This window comes from Eptatretus burgeri, chromosome 6 (assembly GCF_056783735.1).
Source record: "Eptatretus burgeri isolate ZD-2024b chromosome 6, Ebu_testis_v1, whole genome shotgun sequence".
Lineage (NCBI taxonomy): Eukaryota > Metazoa > Chordata > Myxini > Myxiniformes > Myxinidae > Eptatretus > Eptatretus burgeri.
This window is the reverse complement of record NC_140966.1, coordinates 108,483,810-108,503,276: the sequence shown is the minus strand read 5'-3', so window position 1 is coordinate 108,503,276 and position 19,467 is coordinate 108,483,810. Positions and strand designations below refer to the sequence as shown.

The following is a 19,467-nucleotide window of genomic DNA, read 5'->3' as shown; positions in this document are numbered from 1 at the left end:
GTTTTGAAAGACAGCCCATGCAGAGCGCTTCGCAATTCCAGCAAACTGGCTTGTGCTGTCTGAACCTGTCACTGCATGAAATGCCAGAAGTGACTCCCTCTGCGAATCTGGGATATTGATGGAGTCAATGGGAATGTAGTGTTGCTTTTTGGGTGTCCCTGCATTCATCCAGAGAAAGGGACTGAGATGCGGCTGATAGGCAACAAGGAGAATGAGGACATCAGTGTCCTGAAGCCACATGAATAATGTCTTGGCAGATGCTCAGAACTTTGTTCTTGGTATCTGTCTCATCCGCTTCTTCATTGTCCATCTTGTCAGTGCTGTCACCACCACAAAGAAGCTTTACAAGCATGTACAGGGTTTCCGGTACAATTCGCTCTGCATTTTCTGTGTTCAGTCCACCGATAATGCTATGCCCTGGAGAGTGTTTTACGTCACTGTAAATCTTTATGCCCACTCTGAAGATCCAGCTAAGGATTTCGTTCTCATGACGAGGCAGACTGCACTGGGCCAATTCATCTTCTTATCTTCTTCAGAACTTTCACCTTCTTCAGATAAATCATTCACGGCGGTTCTCATGGCAAACTTTGTCACAGTTGAGGACGCAACTATGAGGGGTTTTGTGACATCCAATGGCTGCACGAATGTCACCTTGTCACTACCAAAGTGAACCTCCACTTTCTGCTTGAAATTGTAGCTTTTGTAGGCTCCAGCCTCAATTCCAAAATCATTCAATAACAGCATGCTGTAGTGTTCCCAGATGTTTTTCAGGGTAAACACATGTCCCTTCTGCAGCTCTTTCTCAAGCTGGTTCATCACATTTCTGAAACAGATGCTTTCAGGAGATTGGTTTTTCTCTCCACTCTCCTTTTTATACTTTCTGCGAAAAGAAACATAACACTTGAGGTGATATTTACCTTCAGTTGCCATCAAGTCTGAAACACCTGCAAACCTGTGACGCATGGTGGGGTCAAATTGGGCCAAACTAAGCATCCTGGATGATGTGTGATCAAATTCCACATTTGTCAGGACACCAGCTTTTCCAGAAATGTCAGTCTGGCAGAAAGCGCATTTTGACCAATCCATAGCGCTGTGCGCGGATCTTAGTGACTTTGGGACATGGTATTTCTCTGAGGAACCTGATGTTGTGGGTATCTCTTCTGCGTAAGTCACAGATTGTGGCTGAATCCTTGACTTCAGTCTGTCTATTTTTTGTGCGTGAGTAAAGTCACTATAGCAGAATTTGTGCCATTGAATCTTTTCGACGTGCTCCGGTACAGAATATTTTCTGATTCTTGAGAATGAGTCAACATATTTAGCGTCATTATATTTCTCTCTTTCTTTGCAACATTCAGCTACAGTTTTCACACCAACGATTGCAGTCTTTCGAAGTGGCGTTGACTTGCTAGTTTTTGAACTGTCCTGGCAAATAAAGCATTTATTCCAGTCTACATGCTCTTCTTCTTCTCGATCCCTTGAACCCCGTGAGAAATCTTGCGGCTTTCATTTTTCAGTTAGTCCTGGGTAACAGAAAAACACACAGTTATGTAGTTTAGGTTCATTTTATAGCAAAGTTGTAAAATTCATTGATTGTGGTTTGTATAATCAGACATTCTAATTCGAGCCTGAACATTTCTTTAAAAATAATATAGTGAAAAAGAAGTCATATTATTTTTAGAAAATGGATGGAGCAATGTTTTTTTCAATACTCCCATCAGCTCAGGCATGCTCAAAAACATGGAAATCGACCCTAATTTTGTAATTTCATGTCAATTTGCGGCTGAAATATGACGAAAAGTGTATTTAATGGCGACCATTTTGTAAACTGTCATGGCGGCCATACTATCCATATCCAGAGTTGGCAACAAGTTGATTCACGTTTCTGTGTGTCTGGACAGTCAATTTACACCTGTTGCACTATTCTAACACGGAATCAGCAGGGTCGTACACTATTCTGCATTGGGCCTCCTGACTATATTGGTGGTGGGTTTGTGACAACCATCTTTAGATATTGTTTTAATGTCACCTTTGCACCATTTATAACATTTTTAGTATATTTTTAAATGTTTATACAGTAGTGTACTGTATACTGTAATAAACAGCATCGAAGAAATCAGCTCTAATATACATTACTTAGGTTTGCATACTGTAAATACAGGTAATCGTTTTTATTTATTCTGAATAAAGAAAACGTCTAAAGGAAACTCCAACTTGATAACTTTGTTTTAATTTGCATAAGTCTTTCATATTACAGAACATAAAAATACAATCAGTAAAAATTTAAAAAAATGATGTACCAAAAAAATTAAAGTTATAACAAAAGATATTCAGATTAAAATTTTAGTCATCGAATCCTTCAAAATGTGGTTGTGGTTCGGGGTCCTCACCGCTGAGATTCCACGCTACCGTTTCCACAACCAAAGTTCTCGTACAGCGTACAATACCGACTGGTCGGAGAGCTGTTCGTAAGTCCGCGCGGTAGTTAAACAGGTCGGTCGTTAAATGAGTAGTGCCTGTATATAAAAACCCACACAAACATTTCACATGTGAATGGAGAGAAAAGCCAATCAGCTCTCACCTAATCAACTAAACTCAGGTGGCTAGGAATATATACATAATTGACCCCTCCCGGTCCGGTAGCTGATGAGGTGTATAGCATTGGGATTCTCATGTGTGTACGATGTGTGAACGTCTTTATAGTTGTTGAACTCTGCGGAGTTCGAAACAGCGTAGCGCTTACCTTGTGTAGGTCTTCTTGGGTTGCTTTACGCAGCTTCTTCGTCTTGAGGAGTGTGGGAGGGGTCAAACACATATATATATATATATATATATATATATATATATATATATATATATATATATATATATATATAGTTACGGATTTCAGAATCTGATCTGATGAATGCATACCAACATCCAGGTCCTCAGATAGTTATTTCCCTAAATGCATGTCCAGGATACCCATCCCCATGGCTGGTGGGATTCGAAATGTGATGTGTTGAGAAGAGTAAAGAATAGATCCTCTCTCTTATGGAAAGATTTTTCTCTTTACGACAGACACATTCATGCACGTGAGATAGCCGCTTCTTACGCCGATGCCCGCCTTTTTTCATCAACGTTGACCCCCGTTTCTTTCACGGATGCTGAGACGGGAGGGGTGGGTGGCTCACGCGCACGGGTCAGTCGACGAGTCAGTTTGTCAGTCAGTTGTGGTCAGTTCGTCCTTACAGTCAGACGGTCGCTTCGTCCGTGCCAGTCAGACGGCTGCTTCGTCGGTTCCAGTCAGACGATCGCCCTTGGTGTACCTGTTTCTTGGGGGTGACGTCGACCGGCGTTCAATCCTGTTGGCGAGTGGGTGCACGGCAAAGCTGGGTACTGGCGACGGACAAGGCACGCTCACACATTTCAGGACGTTTTTATTTGATGGACGACTTCTCTTTGGTGAGCGAGACGATTCTTCTTTCCCCCTGAATGATCTGCTGGGTGCCCTTGTCTGTGTTTAGTTGTTAAGTAAGTCAATCCCCGAGAATCATCAGCTCTTTGTCTCTTTTTCTATCATTTTGAATGATTTTGTCTGATTAATTATTTATTTGCTTGCGATAATTTTGATGGATTCGGAATTTTTTTGTTTTTTTTACCTCACAGAAATAAATAAGTAATTTTTTTTTTTAATCACTAAATTATTTGTTGACGTTCCACCCTGTCCGTCCACGATTTGACCAATATAATAGTTGGCACACACCAGCGGTTAAACGCTCGGCCGCCCTAATTAAGATATAATCAAGATAAGATTGGTGCTTTGCCGAGGGCGCGCTCCCCATTCAGGTAACCACGTGACCTCGAGTTAAATGGCATAATTAGACGGTGGACACTGGAACTCGTGGTTAACTGGGTGGTGTTCGTGGTTCTAAAGCAACCCATCATACCACAAAGTTAATTGTGAGCGGTGGCCCCAGGTCCGGCTCTTCCGAGGACAAACGGGTATAATCCCGATGAGTAACAAACTGTGTCTCGGTACCCGTGGCCGTAACAATATATATATATATATATATATATATATATATATATATATATATATATATATATATATATATGAAGCGCCGCGTGGAGTGATGTAAGGTCCACATCCGCCATTTTGGAGTTAATGCCATATAGCACTATTTTAACCCTTACTTATCATCATCATATTGTTGTGGTTACCAAATTCGCAAACCACCATTCAGGTCCCTCAGGTGAGATATCTCGGTAAGTATATGTGTAGTTAGGCCCAAACCCGTTGTCTAGAGGGAATAAATGTTATTCATGCGTGCTGCGACTCTTCAGGATAGCCGTTTTTCTTTTACTATCTTTATTTTGGACCAACCGCCATTATTACCACCACCAACCACAACATCAACCACCCACCACGGCGCCGCTTCACGTCACACCTCGCAACCGTCGCATCGCCACCGTTCTTGCGCCGCTTGTGGGTACCGGTGTTGGACTCGTGCAGGGCGCGCGCCGAACAGCGTGTACAAAACCACGGATTTTCAGCTCCAAAAACGGATCAAAAACGACACACGCCCACTTTTGTTCCGTCCAATCGGTGAGCGAGGGGCGATTTGGCCCCGCCTCCAGGGCGTTGGAGGGCGATCGCTATATGCAAATTTATGGATCAAAAAGCATTCACGCCCACTTTTTCTCGGGCCAATGGGGAGCGAGGTGAAAGGTCGAAGGCAGGGGGTCAAAGATGAGAAAGCGAAGCCACGGGGCTTATATAAGCGACCGCGTTCGTCAGTCGAGAGAGTTAAGACTTCGCAGTCGGTGGAGTTGGGAAGAAGAAGCAAGAAGGAGTTGGTCGTCGTCGTCGTCGTGTGCGTTGGAGTCGGAGCGAAGGGGACGGAGCTGTGGAGAGGCGGCGAGGGCAGACGAGGGGGTGCTCGCGTCGTGCCGGGAGCTGCACACCAGGGAGGCCGACGGCGCGACCTGGTCGAGGTGGAGACGCTCGTCGCGGGACTCGAGGCAGAGTAGAAATCCTCCTTTCCCCCGAGCATCAGCAACCCCCTCCTGTTTCCCCCCGCGCTGAGATAGTGCGACCAAGGGGGCCCCTTTCCCACCCCCTACCAGACACTGTCCGCGAGGCCCGCGGAGTTGAGGCACCATCGCCGCTCCGCGTCTCATCACCAGACGGGTAGGCCCGACCCGGTCTCGGCCTCAGGCCCGCCTCATCCTTGAGGGTTCTCTATTCTTTTTCTTGGTTTTGGGTATGTGTTGTCGGCGCCGTCTGTGAAGTAAAATTGTATAAGTGTTGCCGTGTGCTCGGGTAGTCGGTATTAGATCTGCATTGTCGCATTTGCTTTTTGTGTAAAATTGCATTGTGTTTCTTTTCCTTTTCTATGTGCTTTTGGTGGAATTGAATATGTGTGCTTTCCGTTCATCGCGAATAAATGTGCTTTGTGTTGAACTGTTTCCCGCTTCGCTTCGTCATTTCTTTCATTGAATCCTCATCTTGCTTCACGTAAAGGGTTGGTAGTGGGCTGAATACGCCCGATAATTAATCGAACCGTCGAGGCCGACGATAACACCGCTCAGTTATCCCGATAGTACGGAACGGGTCGCTTAAGTGGCCTGTGTCCGAAGTCGACCTGCGGCGAGGTGCGATCGCCCGGTCTACCCTCCGTGTGGGTACTTAGGTAGGTCGAATTTGGCGAGCAACCCTATCCCACGCGGGGGCTGATTGGCTCGATCGCGGTGAGACCGAAAGGTCCACCCGTGACTGGTTCCCGGCGTTAGTCCGAGAGGGTCACGACTGGATTGTCCGTCCGGTGGGCGACGTGCCGCGATTCGAGTTACGTGGCCGTCCGGCACGCCGGCGGGGCGCGAATCCGTAACACTGGTGTCAGGTCGTGCGATACAAATCCATCGCCCTCCTCGCGGCACTGGTATCGGAGAACAGGAAAACGGGCTCTCCTGTCTCCAGCTAAATTCACGGGAATCGGTCCAGGGGTGAGAGAAGCGACCCCCGATTCCCTCCAAATTACGAGCGAGCGAAATTAACCCTTCATGAGAAGCAAGATGGCGTCTCAAGGCGAGCGGGAGCCGGGGGTATTAGAAATGGATGTAGAATGTGTAGGATCCATGGCCCAGGATGGAATGCCCGTGCAGGAACATGAACTCGTCCAACTGAACCCAGAGCCCGAAATGGGTGCGGCAGCGGCCGCGGTGTATGACACCTCCCCTCCCCCTGTCCACCAAAACCCTTCCCCAACCCCTGCCGAAACTGCTCACTCAAGCGCACCCGACATGGCCCAGCTATGCACCATGCTGGCGGAAATGACAGCGAAGATAAATGCGAACATGAACGAGAAGATGGATGCGAATACACAACAAATGAACGAGAAGATGGATGCGAATACACAACAAATGAACGAAAAGATGGATACAAATACAAATGAAGTAAAAACGAGGATGGATGCGAATACACAGCAAATAAACGGAATGGAAGCAAACATGAAGGAGGAAATGAAAGAGCTACGGGGTGAGACGCAGAACATGGGCCGATGCCTGCAGGCGGGCATGAAGGCCGTGACCAGGGAGATAGGAATGGCGACTCCACGTGTGGAAGCAAACGAGCTGGAAGGGGGTGCAACGGCTGACAGGCCCGCGGTGGAGGCGGGTAAAAAAATAATTCGGGGGGCGTGTTGGGCGAGGGTCTTGACAGAGGAATCGACGGTGACCAAGAGGGAAAAATTAAATGGGGAGACCAAAACGTGTGAGACGAGACACGAGGTGACGACGACAGAAACTTATAAATGTATAGAGACACGGGAGACAGAAAAAATAGAGGAGAGACAACACGATGAAGACGGGGTAAGTGACGCGCACACACACACAGAGGTAGTGGAGGATAATGGGGGTGAGCTCGCGGAGGGTGTAGAGACCCAGTGCGAGCACCTGGATGGCCTCCTCCAGGAACGAGGGGAGGGAGTATGCCCCCTTGAGGCGAGTCACGACCAGGTGGGTTCGGTCGTGCTTTGCGAGGTTGAGGGGACGGGTGCTGTGGACAGGTGCACGGAGAGCTTGGGGGGTGTGGAGGCCCCGGAGACCCTTGTGGGGACACGAATCCCCAGTGTGGTTGTCCCTGTGTGTGTGGTGCAAGGCGTGAGTGCGTCCCCATGTGTGGAAGCGACCCCGTGTGTGAGTGGTGTGGTGGCGATGGTGCCAGGGTACGTGCTTCCCAGCACGCCGAGTGTGGATGAGGCACCGCGGGTGAGTGCCCCCGCGTGTGTGAGTGAGGGACGGTGTGTGGATGAGGCACCGCGGATGAGTTCCCCCGCGTGTGTGGGTGAGGCACCGTGTGTGAGCGAGGCCGTGTGTGTGAGTGAAACGGCCAGTATGAGTGAGGCACCACGTGTGAGTGGTGTGGTGGCGAGTGTGCCGGAGTGTGTGCTTCCCAGCACGCCGTGTGTGGATGAGGCACCGCGGATGAGTGCCCCCGCGTGTGTGAGTGAGGCACGGTGTATGAGTGAGGCACCGCGGGTGAGTGCCCTCGCGTGTGTGGGTGAGGCACCGCGGGTGAGTGCCCCCGCGTGTGTGAGTGAGGCACCGCGGGTGAGTGCCCCCGCGCGAGTGAATGGAGCACCACGTGTGAGTGGTATGGGTTATGCAAGGGAGACCGTGTGTGTGAGAGAGCGGTATGTGAGGGAGATGTCGGTTGGCATGCGGGAGCACGCAGCCGCGTCTCCCGGTGTGAATGTGATGGTATGGAGTGTGAGCGTCGTAACACGCAGGCGTGCGTGGATGGAATGGCGACGACGACGGCGACATGAGAGGAAAGAAAGCCGGGTAGCGGCTGTAGTTGTTTCGGGGACCGTGCCGGGTTCGTCCAGCAGTGAGCACGAGGTTCGTGCTGTGCAACGCACGAGACCACCACGTGCTCGCTTGCGAGAGTGAAGTCCCGGTCCGGAAACGCACGCGGTGGATTTGCCGATCCCGCGGACGGACAAAGTTTAGGCAGGTAAATGGATTTGGACCGGACGGGTTCTCCACGCGATCGTGTGTGTTAAGCTCCAACGGGCAAAGCACATGTGTTCGCGTGGGGAACCCCTCGAGACGTGGGGCTTGTGTTTTTTTTTTATGCGCACGGTGACGTCATGGCTGCATGTGGGGTTGGAATCCGGCAGGAGGGGTATCTCTGCCGGATGGTACCGTCCAAGGAGGGACGAGGAACACGTGCAGCTGCATGACGTCACGGGCAGGTGCAAAGTGCGCGAGTTTGCCGCGCTGGTGATGCGCATGAAAAAAAAAAAAAAAAAAAAAAAAAAGCAAGCCTCACTTTCGGGTGCAAAGGATTCCTGGGCAAGGGGTGGAAGACCCCCTTACTCTGGGCACAGGATGAAAACTAGTTAGGGGGAAGGGTTAGCTTAGTTAGACCGACTTCATGGGGCAGGGGTTAGTCCTCATGGAGTCCGTGGAATGGATTAGTTAGAGGGATTGTAGCCAGATTTAGGTGGGGAAATTGATTAAAGAGATTAGGAGACAGTGACAGACCTGTGAATGTGTAGAGGGGACGTAGTTTAGCTACGTAGTGTTAAAAGGAACGTGCTGTAGTTTAAGGGACGACGTGGGAGCACGAGTTAGTTAGGGGAGGTAGTTAGAAGGATGGCAGAGTTCAGTGGTGAGTGTGTTGAAGAGTTGTTGGTGAGTTGTGAGGTGAGTACGTGTACATGTTGAGTGAGTGAGGCCAGCGGGTCTGTGTGTATGGAGCGAATGGGGAATGCATGGTGCGATGAGTGATTGGGGGGAGGAGTGACTCCCGCCCAAGGGACCCCGGGGTCAGTGTAGAGTGAGTTAGCTGGGTTAGTTAAATTAACAAATATGGAAGTCGTTTTGTTGTTGGTGGGGATGTAGGCTCGAAACCCGTTTGGAGGGGTGCAGGAGCCCTGTTGACGGGCTTGGGAGCGTGGCTGCGAAAGGTGAGTATCGCTGAGTGGGTACCCCGGGCACCAGGCTAGTCGGCCGCGGTAGGCCAAGGGCCCATGGGGGGGGCCGGGATAGCGTAGTGGGCACGGGTGCGCCTGCTTAGTGCGGGGGCCCGGGGCGCCATTAGCCACGTGGGCAGTGTTGTGGGCAAGGGTGACCCTCGGAAAGGGGCCTGGGAAGCCAGCCTGCCACGTGTGCGTTTCAGGGGAGGTGCCATAGGGGGCACTCCCCGGTGTTAGGGAGCTGGTAGGCTCGGAGGCAGTGTAGTGCCCGGGGGTGCCATAGCGGGAGATTCGGCAGAGGGTCGTGCCTGCCAAAGGGAGCCACGTGTCCCAGCCAGGAGACCGTGTGAGGGCACGGAGAGAAAATTGGGGGGCGAGGCCCGAAATTGTGAGGACACCAACACAGGCGACGGGAATCTGGGTTTATAGAACCAATAGTTTAAGCGAGAGGCGCTTGTTGAAAGCCCCGGGGTAGTTTAACAGTTAAATTGTTAGGGTAGATTAGGAGATGTACCCCTCCGCACCATCCATCCCCTCGCTGTCGTTGTGGGCCGCTGGACCCACTTGGTGTTAAGATCGCCGAACTCTGGGGAGGCCATTCTGAGGCTTCGTTGGGCCTCGACACAGGACGTTAGCTCTCCCTTATTCCCCTCCGGGAAGGGAACGTAGGGGTTGGGAGTAGGCTAGGTGACAGGATAGGTTAGCCGAACAAGGACGATAAAGGGGGTTAGGGGACGATTTATAGGGGGAAGTAAAAAATAAAAAAAAATAAAAATAAGTTGGGGCTAAATTGGGGTTTGACAAATTAAGGGAGTGGGTATGTACAGTGACAGGCAAAGGCGATAGGTGGGAGGGAGACAGGTAGGTAGGTCCGAGCCCGCCTTCCAAGTGGCCAGCACCACCGCACTCCCTCCACCAACCTCCACTGAACGGCAAAGGCTGGCCAACTTCATAGGCTGGCCGTGTTTTGCTTCAAGGCAGAGGCCGGCCAACTTCATCGGCAGCTGTTGTTTTGCTGCAAGGCCTGTGCCATCGGCTGGCCGTGTTGTGCTGCAAGGCCTGTGCCGGCCCACTTCATCTGCCGGCTGGCTGTTTTTTTCTTCAAGGCCTGTGCCGGCCAGTTCATCTGCCGGCTGTGTTTGCCTGCAGCGGCCTTCTTCTGCGGGCTGTGTTTGCCTGCTGCCTTTGCCATGCCATGCCATGCCCACTGCCCATGTTCACCAGCCCCGTTCAATTTTTGCTTTCCCCCCCCCCCCCTGTTCATTGCCATGTGCGCCAGGATCAGAAAGCAACAGTTGGCAAGCTGCAAGAACTGCCCTGTTGGCAGCTACAACACGGGCCTGCAGTGGCGGCCCGTGCACCGTGTTTGTGTCCATCCATTCGTTGTGCTCATTGCGTGTGCCACTTGAGCTGGCACGGAGACTACGTTTGTGCAGCCCGTGCACCGTTGTGGTTCACTGCGTTCAGTTCAAAAGGGAAGGCCTTGGACTGCGTGTGAGCAGCCAGCCACGTTCCCTGTCACCTGCATTGTTTGAGCCAGAGACTGCATGCGAGCAGCCTGGCTCCCTGCTAACTGTTTTCTTTTTGCAGAGTTCAATGATCCTGGGCCATGGTTTAGTGTAAAATTTGTAAGTTAAGGTTAAGATGTACTGTAAATATGAGTGCGCCCCCGGCATGTCTGTCCTAGCGCCGGCAATTTTATTTAAGTCGTCCGTGTGAGTGAGTTTGTTTAGATAGTTACGCAGCCCTCAGGTTATTTATTTTGGGGACACGAATACCATGAATGTCGCACTCAGGGATCCGTAGGTAAAATGTACTAGGGGAAAACTACACATGATGGCACACGAAAATTTGACGACTCGGGACGAGTCTGTAAAAAGGAGGGTAGTGTTGTGGTTACCAAATTCGCAAACCACCATTCAAGTCCCTTAGGTGAGATATCTCGGTAAGTATATGTGTAGTTAGGCCCAAACCCGTTGTCTAGAGGGAATAAATGTTATTCATGCGTGCTGCGACTCTTCAGGATAGCCGTTTTTCTTTTACTATCTTTATTTTGGACCAACCGCCTTTGTTACCACCACCAACCACAACATCAACCACCCACCGCGGCGCCGCTTCACGTCACACCTCGCAACCGTCGCATCGCCACCGTTCTTGCGCCGCTTGTGGGTACCGGTGTTGGACTCGTGCAGGGCGCTGCGCCGAATAGCGTGTACAAAACCACGGATTTTCAACTCCAAAAACGGATCAAAAACGACACACGCCCACTTTTGTTCCGTCCAATCTGTGAGCGAGGGGCGATTTGGCCCCGCCTCCAGGGCGTTGGAGAGCGATCGCTATATGCAAATTTATGGATCAAAAAGCATTCACGCCCACTTTTTCTCAGGCCAATGGGGAGCGAGGTGAAAGGTCGAAGGCAGGGGGTCAAAGATGAGAGAGCGAAGCCACGGGGCTTATATAAGCGACCGCGTTCGTCAGTCGAGAGAGTTAAGACTTCGCAGTCGGTGGAGTTGGGAAGAAGAAGCAAGAAGGAGTTGGTCGTCGTCGTCGTCGTCGTGTGCGTTGGAGTCGGAGCGAAGGGGACGGAGCTGTGGAGAGGCGGCGAGGGCAGACGAGGGGGTGCTCGCGCGTCGGGCCGGGAGCGGCACACCAGGGAGGCCGGACGGCGCGACCTGGTCGAGGTGGAGCCGCTCGTCGCGGGACTCGGAGGCAGAGTAGAAATCCTCCTTTCCCCCGAGCATCAGCAACCCCCTCCTGTTTCCCCCCGCGCTGAGATAGTGCGACCAAGGGGGCCCCTTTCCCACCCCCTACCAGACACTGTCCGCGAGGCCCGCGGAGTTGAGGCACCATCGCCGCTCCGCGTCTCATCACTAGACGGGTAGGCCCGACCCGGTCTCGGCCTCAGGCCCGCCTCATCCTTGAGGGTTCTCTATTCTTTTTCTTGGTTTTGGGTATGTGTTGTCGGCGCCGTCTGTGAAGTAAAATTGTATAAGTGTTGCCGTGTGCTCGGGTAGTCGGTATTAGATCTGCATTGTCGCATTTGCTTTTTGTGTAAAATTGCATTGTGTTTCTTTTCCTTTTCTATGTGCTTTTGGTGGAATTGAATATGTGTGCTTTCCGTTCATCGCGAATAAATGTGCTTTGTGTTGAACTGTTTCCCGCTTCGCTTCGTCATTTCTTTCATTTAATCCTCATCTTGCTTCACGTAAAGGGTTGGTAGTGGGCTGAATACGCCCGATAATTAATCGAACCGTCGAGGCCGACGATAACACCGCTCGGTTATCCCGATAGTACGGAACGGGTCGCTTCAGTGGCCCGTGTCCGAAGTCGACCTGCGGCGAGGTGCGATCGCCCGGTCTACCCTCCGTGTGGGTACTTAGGTAGGTCGAATTTGGCGAGCAACCCTATCCCACGCGGGGGCTGATTGGCTCGATCGCGGTGAGACCGAAAGGTCCACCCGTGACTGGTTCCCGGCGTTAGTCCGAGAGGGTCACGACTGGATTGTCCGTCCGGTGGGCGACGTGCCGCGATTCGAGTTACGTGGCCGTCAGCACGCCGGCGGGCGCGAATCCGTAACAATATCATTAAAAAATGTCGCTGACATCACTCCTCCTTGCCGGGCCTCATATATGTATAGCTGGCCTTGTGTAGGCCTTCCTGGTTGCGTTACGCAGCAGTTGCGGCTCGAGGAGCATAGGAGGTGTTAATTTATTTACATAATCCTAGCCGCCGAGCTGTTATGGTTAGGGTTGGAGATGTGGGTGGGTAATATAAATATTTGTGTATAAATAAATATAGATAGATAGATATATGTATGTATCTATGTATTAACTATGCATTGTTACGGAACCAGAGTTCAGGGTGTGGGGTTCGGGGGACTCTTCCTGGACGTCCGGCCATGTAGACTGCAGTACCGTGGATAATTCCATGGTCCGTCAGGTTGTCAAACGACGAAGGATGCCGATGCTCTTTCACTCTCTTCTCTGCCTCGTGCTCGATCAAACATTGTACCATTCTCCCAGCGCCATCTGGCGCAACTAGTCCTGGCTACAGCACAACTAGTCCTAGCTTCAGAGCAGACTCAAACGGTGGTCTCTCCTTCCTCAGCATAAACAGGCAGGCAAATTGTCTTGTGATCCTCAAGGCATTTCAACAGCCACAATCCTCAACAGCCTTTTAAGCAGCTTGAGCAGGGCAGAGACTTGGGGGATCAGAATTCAGGATGAGACAGTATGAATCGTAATTAACACTCCACTGCACGTCTACCTTCCCTTCCTCTTACCTCTAACTGCCTTCCCTTCCCCCACCCATCCTCACTCTCCCTTTAACCTCGCTCCCCCACACTACCTCATTCCCCCTTCCTCCTCGCTCCCCAACCCATCCTCACTCCCCCACCCCACTTGCTCCCCCTTTCACCTCGCTCCGCAACCCATCCTCACTCCCCCTTCCTTCTCGCTCCCCAACCCTTTCTCACTTCCACTTCCTCCTCGCCCCCACTCTCGCTCCCCCACCCATCCTCACTCTCGATTCCTCCCTCGCTCTACCTTCCTCCTCACCCACCACACCCCTCCTCGTTCTCCCTTCAGCCTCGCCCCCCCAACCCTCCTCGCTCCCCCACCCCTCCTCACTCTCCCTTCCTCCTCGCTCCCCCCCCCCTCCCCACTCTCCCTTCCTCCTCGCTCCCCCACCCCTCCTCACTCTCCCTTCCTCCTCGCTCCCCCACCCCTCCTCACTCTCCCTTCCTCCTCGCTCCCCCACCCCTCCTCACTCTCCCTTCCTCCTCGCTCCCCCACCCCTCCTCACTCCCCCACCCTACCTCACTCCCCCACCCCTCCTCACTCCCCCACCCCTCCTCACTCCCCCACCCCTCCTCACTCCCCCACCCTACCTCATTCCCCCTTTCCTTCCTTTTTTTCCTTCTTGGCATAGCATGGTGTGGGTTTCAGAGTTAGCAAGGTCGTTCGTGCTGTAAATTGTTCATTTGGTCCGGCGCGGCTCTGGTAACTCTGCTCGGTTACGCCGGATCCGAGTCGGTACCTGCGACTCGGTCCGGACAGAGTCGGCCGAGGGTGTGGTTTTACCCGGTAGTTTGACGACGTGGGGACTTAGGTATATTGAAATTAGGCAATTAACCCTACCCCACGCCGTCGAAGTATTGGCGGCCACGGTCCGCTAAGGGACCCGTGACCTTCGGACTTATCCGAGAGTCACAACCTAAATTCCGGGTGTTCGGTGGGAGACTCCTCCACTGCTCCACCTGGTAGTCGTTTATCGCCGCCGAGCCCCGGCCCACAATAGAAGCAGGCCTCTCTCCCTTGGCCAAGCCAACACAGGCCTCACTCGGCTGTACACGACAATACACCACCCAGGACGTGGAGAAATGGGAAGCAATATTTTGAAGGTTCGTCTGTTTATTACGTACGCACTCGGTGCATTGACAGAGCACATTTGCCAAGTTTTCCGACGGAATGGAACGATGCCTTGGTGACGTCAGCAGTGACCGTGCGTTGGTTGGGCGGGGTGTGGGTTGTTATTGTTTAACGGACTAGTTTTACTAGCATTACTTGTCGGAGTGATCAGGCATTTTCAAGGATTATGTTTTTTGGTTTTTTTTTTTCTAAGGTGTCGATCCAAACGATGACCTCGTTTAACCTTTGCATGTTCGTACGTTGAATAACGTGAGGAGCAAACACACACTGAATACACCACCTCTCGTAACGACAACCGTATTTTTTAACGGTTAAACAGATTAAAATTACCTTTTTCTTTTCATAACGTGGGAATTTTTCCTTATTGCCGTGTGCAAACGAACCGAACAAGTCCCACTCACCCCGGATTCTCATTCACACACCAACTCCTTCAGCCTCTTCCGGTCACTTCTTCTTCTTCTTCGCTGCAGTGCGATGGTAAAGGCACGGTCGTTGTGACGCAACACAGATGAGCCCGAGACGCGAGACGCGAGCACGCTCGTGCGCACGCCTCCAGAACCATCTCCTTATTACGTACACAAATGTGGCAGAATGTTTATATTTCCCACCACTCCCTCTCCCATGTTTAGGTTTCCCTTCCCTTTCACCAAGCACCACATGTGTTGGGCCAGCACGGGGATTATATGTTCGTTATTATTATTATTACTCGTGCGTGGCCGTACGTGCAGAAATAAAAAAAAGAATTGTGACGTCATAGCAACGTGTCCTGTCATTCGTTTTTTTTTTTTTTTTTTTTTTTTTTTTTTTTTTTTTTTTTGTATACCTTGGTCGAGGCTCGTATGAGAGCTAACACACAACTCACAGCAAGGAGGCATGAGACAAGAGGGGCGGTAGTGGAAGGGACAAAACATTGGGGAACAGACACAGGTGAACTGTGGAAGGGAGAGGGATGGGGATGGGACGGAGAACATGGCGAGGGGAAGATGGACATTAAAGGGACTTTCAGGAAGGAAAGCAGGAGAATTGAAGGAAGTGGGCTTGGGTGGATTATCGGGGGTAGAAAAGATCGAGGATTTGGATGGGGGAAGATAAGAGGTGGTGGTGAACAGCTGTTTTGAAAGCCTGAAGGGAAGAATGGGAAAGAATAGAGTGAGGAAGTTTATTCCAAAGGCGGGAAAAAAGAGGAATGAAAGAGTGAAGATGAGCAGTGATTCGTGATTTTGGTAGTTTTACCAGAAGGGGGTTGTTGGCGGACCTTGAGCGCCCTGTGGAAATGTGGTTGGGACAAATCGCAGAGAGAGCAGGGGGCAAGGCTGGAGAGGAGTCGGTAGAAGACAGAAAGACCACCGACCAACCTGCGGTGATTGAGTGAGAGGCCCAAAGACTCAGCTTCATTGCGGGAGATGCCGATGATCTTAAATGCCCTGGTTTCGACAGCGTGAAGTCGAGAAAGGTGGGAGGCAGGAGCACCAGCCCAGAGGGGAGAGCAGTACTCCATCAGGCTACGGACAAAAGCTTTGTAAGTAGTCAGGAGCTCAAGAGGGCCGAGGAAGGACTTTGCACGATTTGAGGATTCCTCAGTCGGCGACTGGCTTTGAGGCAAGGTTGGAAATGTGACTTTCCCAGGAAAGGTCATGGCAGATAGTGAGACCCAGAAGCTTGAAAGAAAAGACTTCTTCCAGAGGATTGTTGAGAAAGTGGATGGGGGGGTTTTGTAAACGGTCCTTTCGAAGAGACATAGTGAGAGTGTGAGATTTGTCTGGATTGAAAGACATGTTCCACGTGTTGGACCAGTTTGTGATTTTATCCAGATCTGCAGTGAGCGAAGAAGCTGCTGCTTGCCGGGCTGAGGGATGACAGATGGTACGGCAGAGGGTTGAGTCATCGGCAAAGAGAAATAGAGGATTTTCCAGAGAGTCCGAGAGATCATTGATGAAAACCAGAAAAAGAACAGGGCCCAGAACGCTACCTTGAGGAACTCCAGCCTGCACAGGAAGAGGGGATGAAAGAACTCCATTTAGGTCTACACGTTGACTGCGACAGGAGAGGAAGTCTGCGAGCCATGAGTGGAGATGGCCTTGAATACCATGGGCAGAGAGTTTGGTGAGTAGGGCAGGGTGCCAGACTGTGTCAAAAGCACGTGATATGTCCAGGGATACGGCTCGGATTTCCTGTCTGGCATTGAGGACCTCCATCCATTGATGGGAGAGCAGTAGCAGCATATCTAGGGTAGAGTGACCTGGTCTGAAACCAAATTGATGATTGGAAATCAAGCCATTGGAGAAGAGGAAGGATTTCATGTCTGAAGCGATGATGGATTCCATAACCTTGCTGATGATTGGGAGAAGGCTGATTGGTCTGTAGTTACAGGGATCTGTTTTTGCACCTTTTTTATGCAGGGCAGTGATGTTAGCAGATTTCCAAGCAGATGGCAGATGACCTTGGGAAAATGAGAGGGTGAATAGAACAGAGAGAGGGTGAGCAAGAGCAGAAGAGCAGGCTTTGAGGACACGTGGGCTGATGCCGTCTGGACCGGTTGCAGAATCTGACTCGAGGTTTGAAAGCAAGCTCTCCACATTGTCAGGAGAAAAGGATACAGAGTCCAGGGTCAGTTGGGTGCGACTGGGTAAAGTGGGTAGAGATAGTGATGGGTTTGGGACACAAGATTTAGCTGCAAACACCGAGTTTAGACATTCAGCTTTATCACGTGTGGAATCAGCAGTGCGGCCATTTGAGGTAAGGGAGGGGATGGAGGGTGAACATACACCAGAAACAGATTTGATTAAACGCCACCAGGATTTTGAGGAGGGAGAGAGGTTTGAGAGTTCAGACTTGAGATGAGAAAGATGTTGTTTTCTGGCTCTCCTGAGGGTAGCTACACACTTGTTCCGAGCTTTGTGGAAAGAACTGAGATTGCCCTCAGTTGGGTTTGCTTTCCATGAGGCAAAGGCAAGTTGTTTCAGGACAACTGCCTCGCCACAAGCTTCAGTAAACCAAGGGCGGGAGGAAGGGTAAGACAACTGAACACGAGAGGGGATAAATCTGTGCATGAGGGAGAGCAAGTTTCTTTGAAAGAATTCCCAGGATGAGTTGATGTTTGAGAAAGTAGTGATAGGAGACCAGTCTGTAAGTTTGATGGCTGCTCGAGACCCTGCCAGTCGGCTTGAGTGAAATGCCAGACTCGACGGCGGTGAGGTGGTTCTCTGATAACAGCCAGAGAGATGTCCACTTTAATAAGGACGTGGTCAGAAGAACCAATTGGAGCGAAGGAAGAGCAGCAGATATTGTCAGGGAAATTTGTCAAAATCAGATCCAGAAGAGATGGAGTACCATTGGTTGAGATCCGGGTCGGGAAGTTGACCGATTGAGTCAGTCCCAATGAGTCACAGAAAGCTTTTGCTGATGTCCCATGGCAGGTGAGAGAGGTACCCACACCTAGCCAACTGGCGTGATGACAATTGAAGTCGCCACATAAGAGGAAGAGAGAGTTTGGATGAGAAGATAGAAGATGGTCCATGTTTTCGGAGAGTGAGGTGTAGATGGAGTCATCACTGTTCGGTGGACGGTACAGTACACATATAAACATGAGGTGGGAGTGGAGGGGAAGCCGAAGCCAGAGGTATTCCTGGGGGTGTGGGGGAGTGAGAGCAGTGCAGGGAGAGTGAGGAATAGAGTCTTTGATGAAGACTTTGGTAAATTTGGTAAATAAATGGCCATAACTTGGGAAGCACTTGTCCGATTAATATCAAACCTTGAAAAGGCACATCCTCAGGGCCCCAGCAATATACCTGGCAAGTTTCAATTAGATCGGACCAGTGGTTGTCGAGAAACAGCGGTCTCACACACACACAGACACACACACACACACACACACACACACACACACACACACACACACACACACACACACACACACACACACACACACACACACACACAGACAGACAGACAGACACACACAGATACACACAGACACACACAGACACACACACACACACACACACACACACACACACACACACACACACACACACACACACACACACACACAGCTGGAATTGTAGATTATTATTATTATTACCATATGATACTACTATTCTCACGATTGATGTAAATGTTATTAGTATTAATTAATATATGCTTTGTTGCAATGTTATTGTTTGTGTTGATTTTTTTGTAATTGGAACGCCATGCCGTGGTGGAAGGACGTATCTGTGGTGTAGCCTGCGGGCCTGCGGGGCAGGGCATGATGGTGGGGGATTGGTCGGCGTGATCACGTGTGACTGGGGGAACAGTCGAGCCCGGCTTTGTTGCACAAGCGGGAGCGCGGGCGTACGTTGCCCGCAACTCTCCTTTATTACGTACTCAATGCACTCACGAGCCGCGGCGACTACGGCAACCACTACAACGCCTCAGGCGGCGCGCACTCCTATATCCCCCACACACACGTGATCACGCCGACCACTCCCCCACCATCATGCCCTGCCCCGCAGGCCCGCAGGCTACACCACAGTATCGAGCTTCTTTATACACCTTAACATGGTGTGCGTGTAAAACATGGGGATTCTAATGGATGTTTTGTAGTTAATTAGCCTAATCAACTCAGGAGGTCATGACGATCATTTTGGTGTATCACATTCCACATCAGAATGCTCTCGTAGAACTTCATTAAAAAAAACATGCCTCTCACACTCGTCTCATCCATTTATAGGAGAGTCCTGAAGGGTCTTAGGGCTCTTGTAGGTCTTTGAGGTTCTCTGCGTGTTTTGGGTCCTCGGGGACCTTTCGGTCCTTGGGGTCTTTTCGGTCTTAGGGCACTTTTGCATCCTCTGGGTCTTTTGGATCTACGAGGTCTTTTGGATATTTCAGGGTTTGGGTCCTCTGAGAACTTTGGGTCTTTAGGGTCGTATGGATATTTTGGGTCCTCAGAGTTTTTTGGGTCTTCTGAGTTTTTTTGGGGTCCTCGGGGACTTTTGTGTCCTTGGGGTATTTTAGATATTTTGGGTCCTCAGGACTGTGTCGAGACTAGATCACTGTGCCTTGGACACGGCCATGGTTTGTGGTTCGGATATCTT

The 19,467-nt window shown here is 50.8% G+C and overlaps 1 protein-coding gene across 16 annotated transcripts in view; it reads right to left on the bottom strand.

Annotated features, from left to right (window-relative positions):
- Positions 1-14,925, bottom strand: part of RNF181 (ring finger protein 181) — a 58,325-nt gene extending 43,400 nt beyond the window's left edge. For 8 of the 16 annotated variants that reach the window (XM_085886650.1, XM_085886654.1, XM_085886653.1 and 5 more), the window contains exon 1: positions 14,723-14,821. In XM_085886650.1, the coding sequence (XP_085742776.1) occupies positions 14,723-14,806 (84 nt within the window). In that variant the 5' untranslated portion in view covers positions 14,807-14,821. Of the gene's footprint in view, positions 1-14,722 lie in introns of all 16 variants that reach the window. The other 8 variants (XM_085886652.1, XM_085886661.1, XM_085886665.1 and 5 more) reach the window with 7 other exon arrangements.
- Between the last annotated feature and the right edge of the window lie 4,542 nt (positions 14,926-19,467).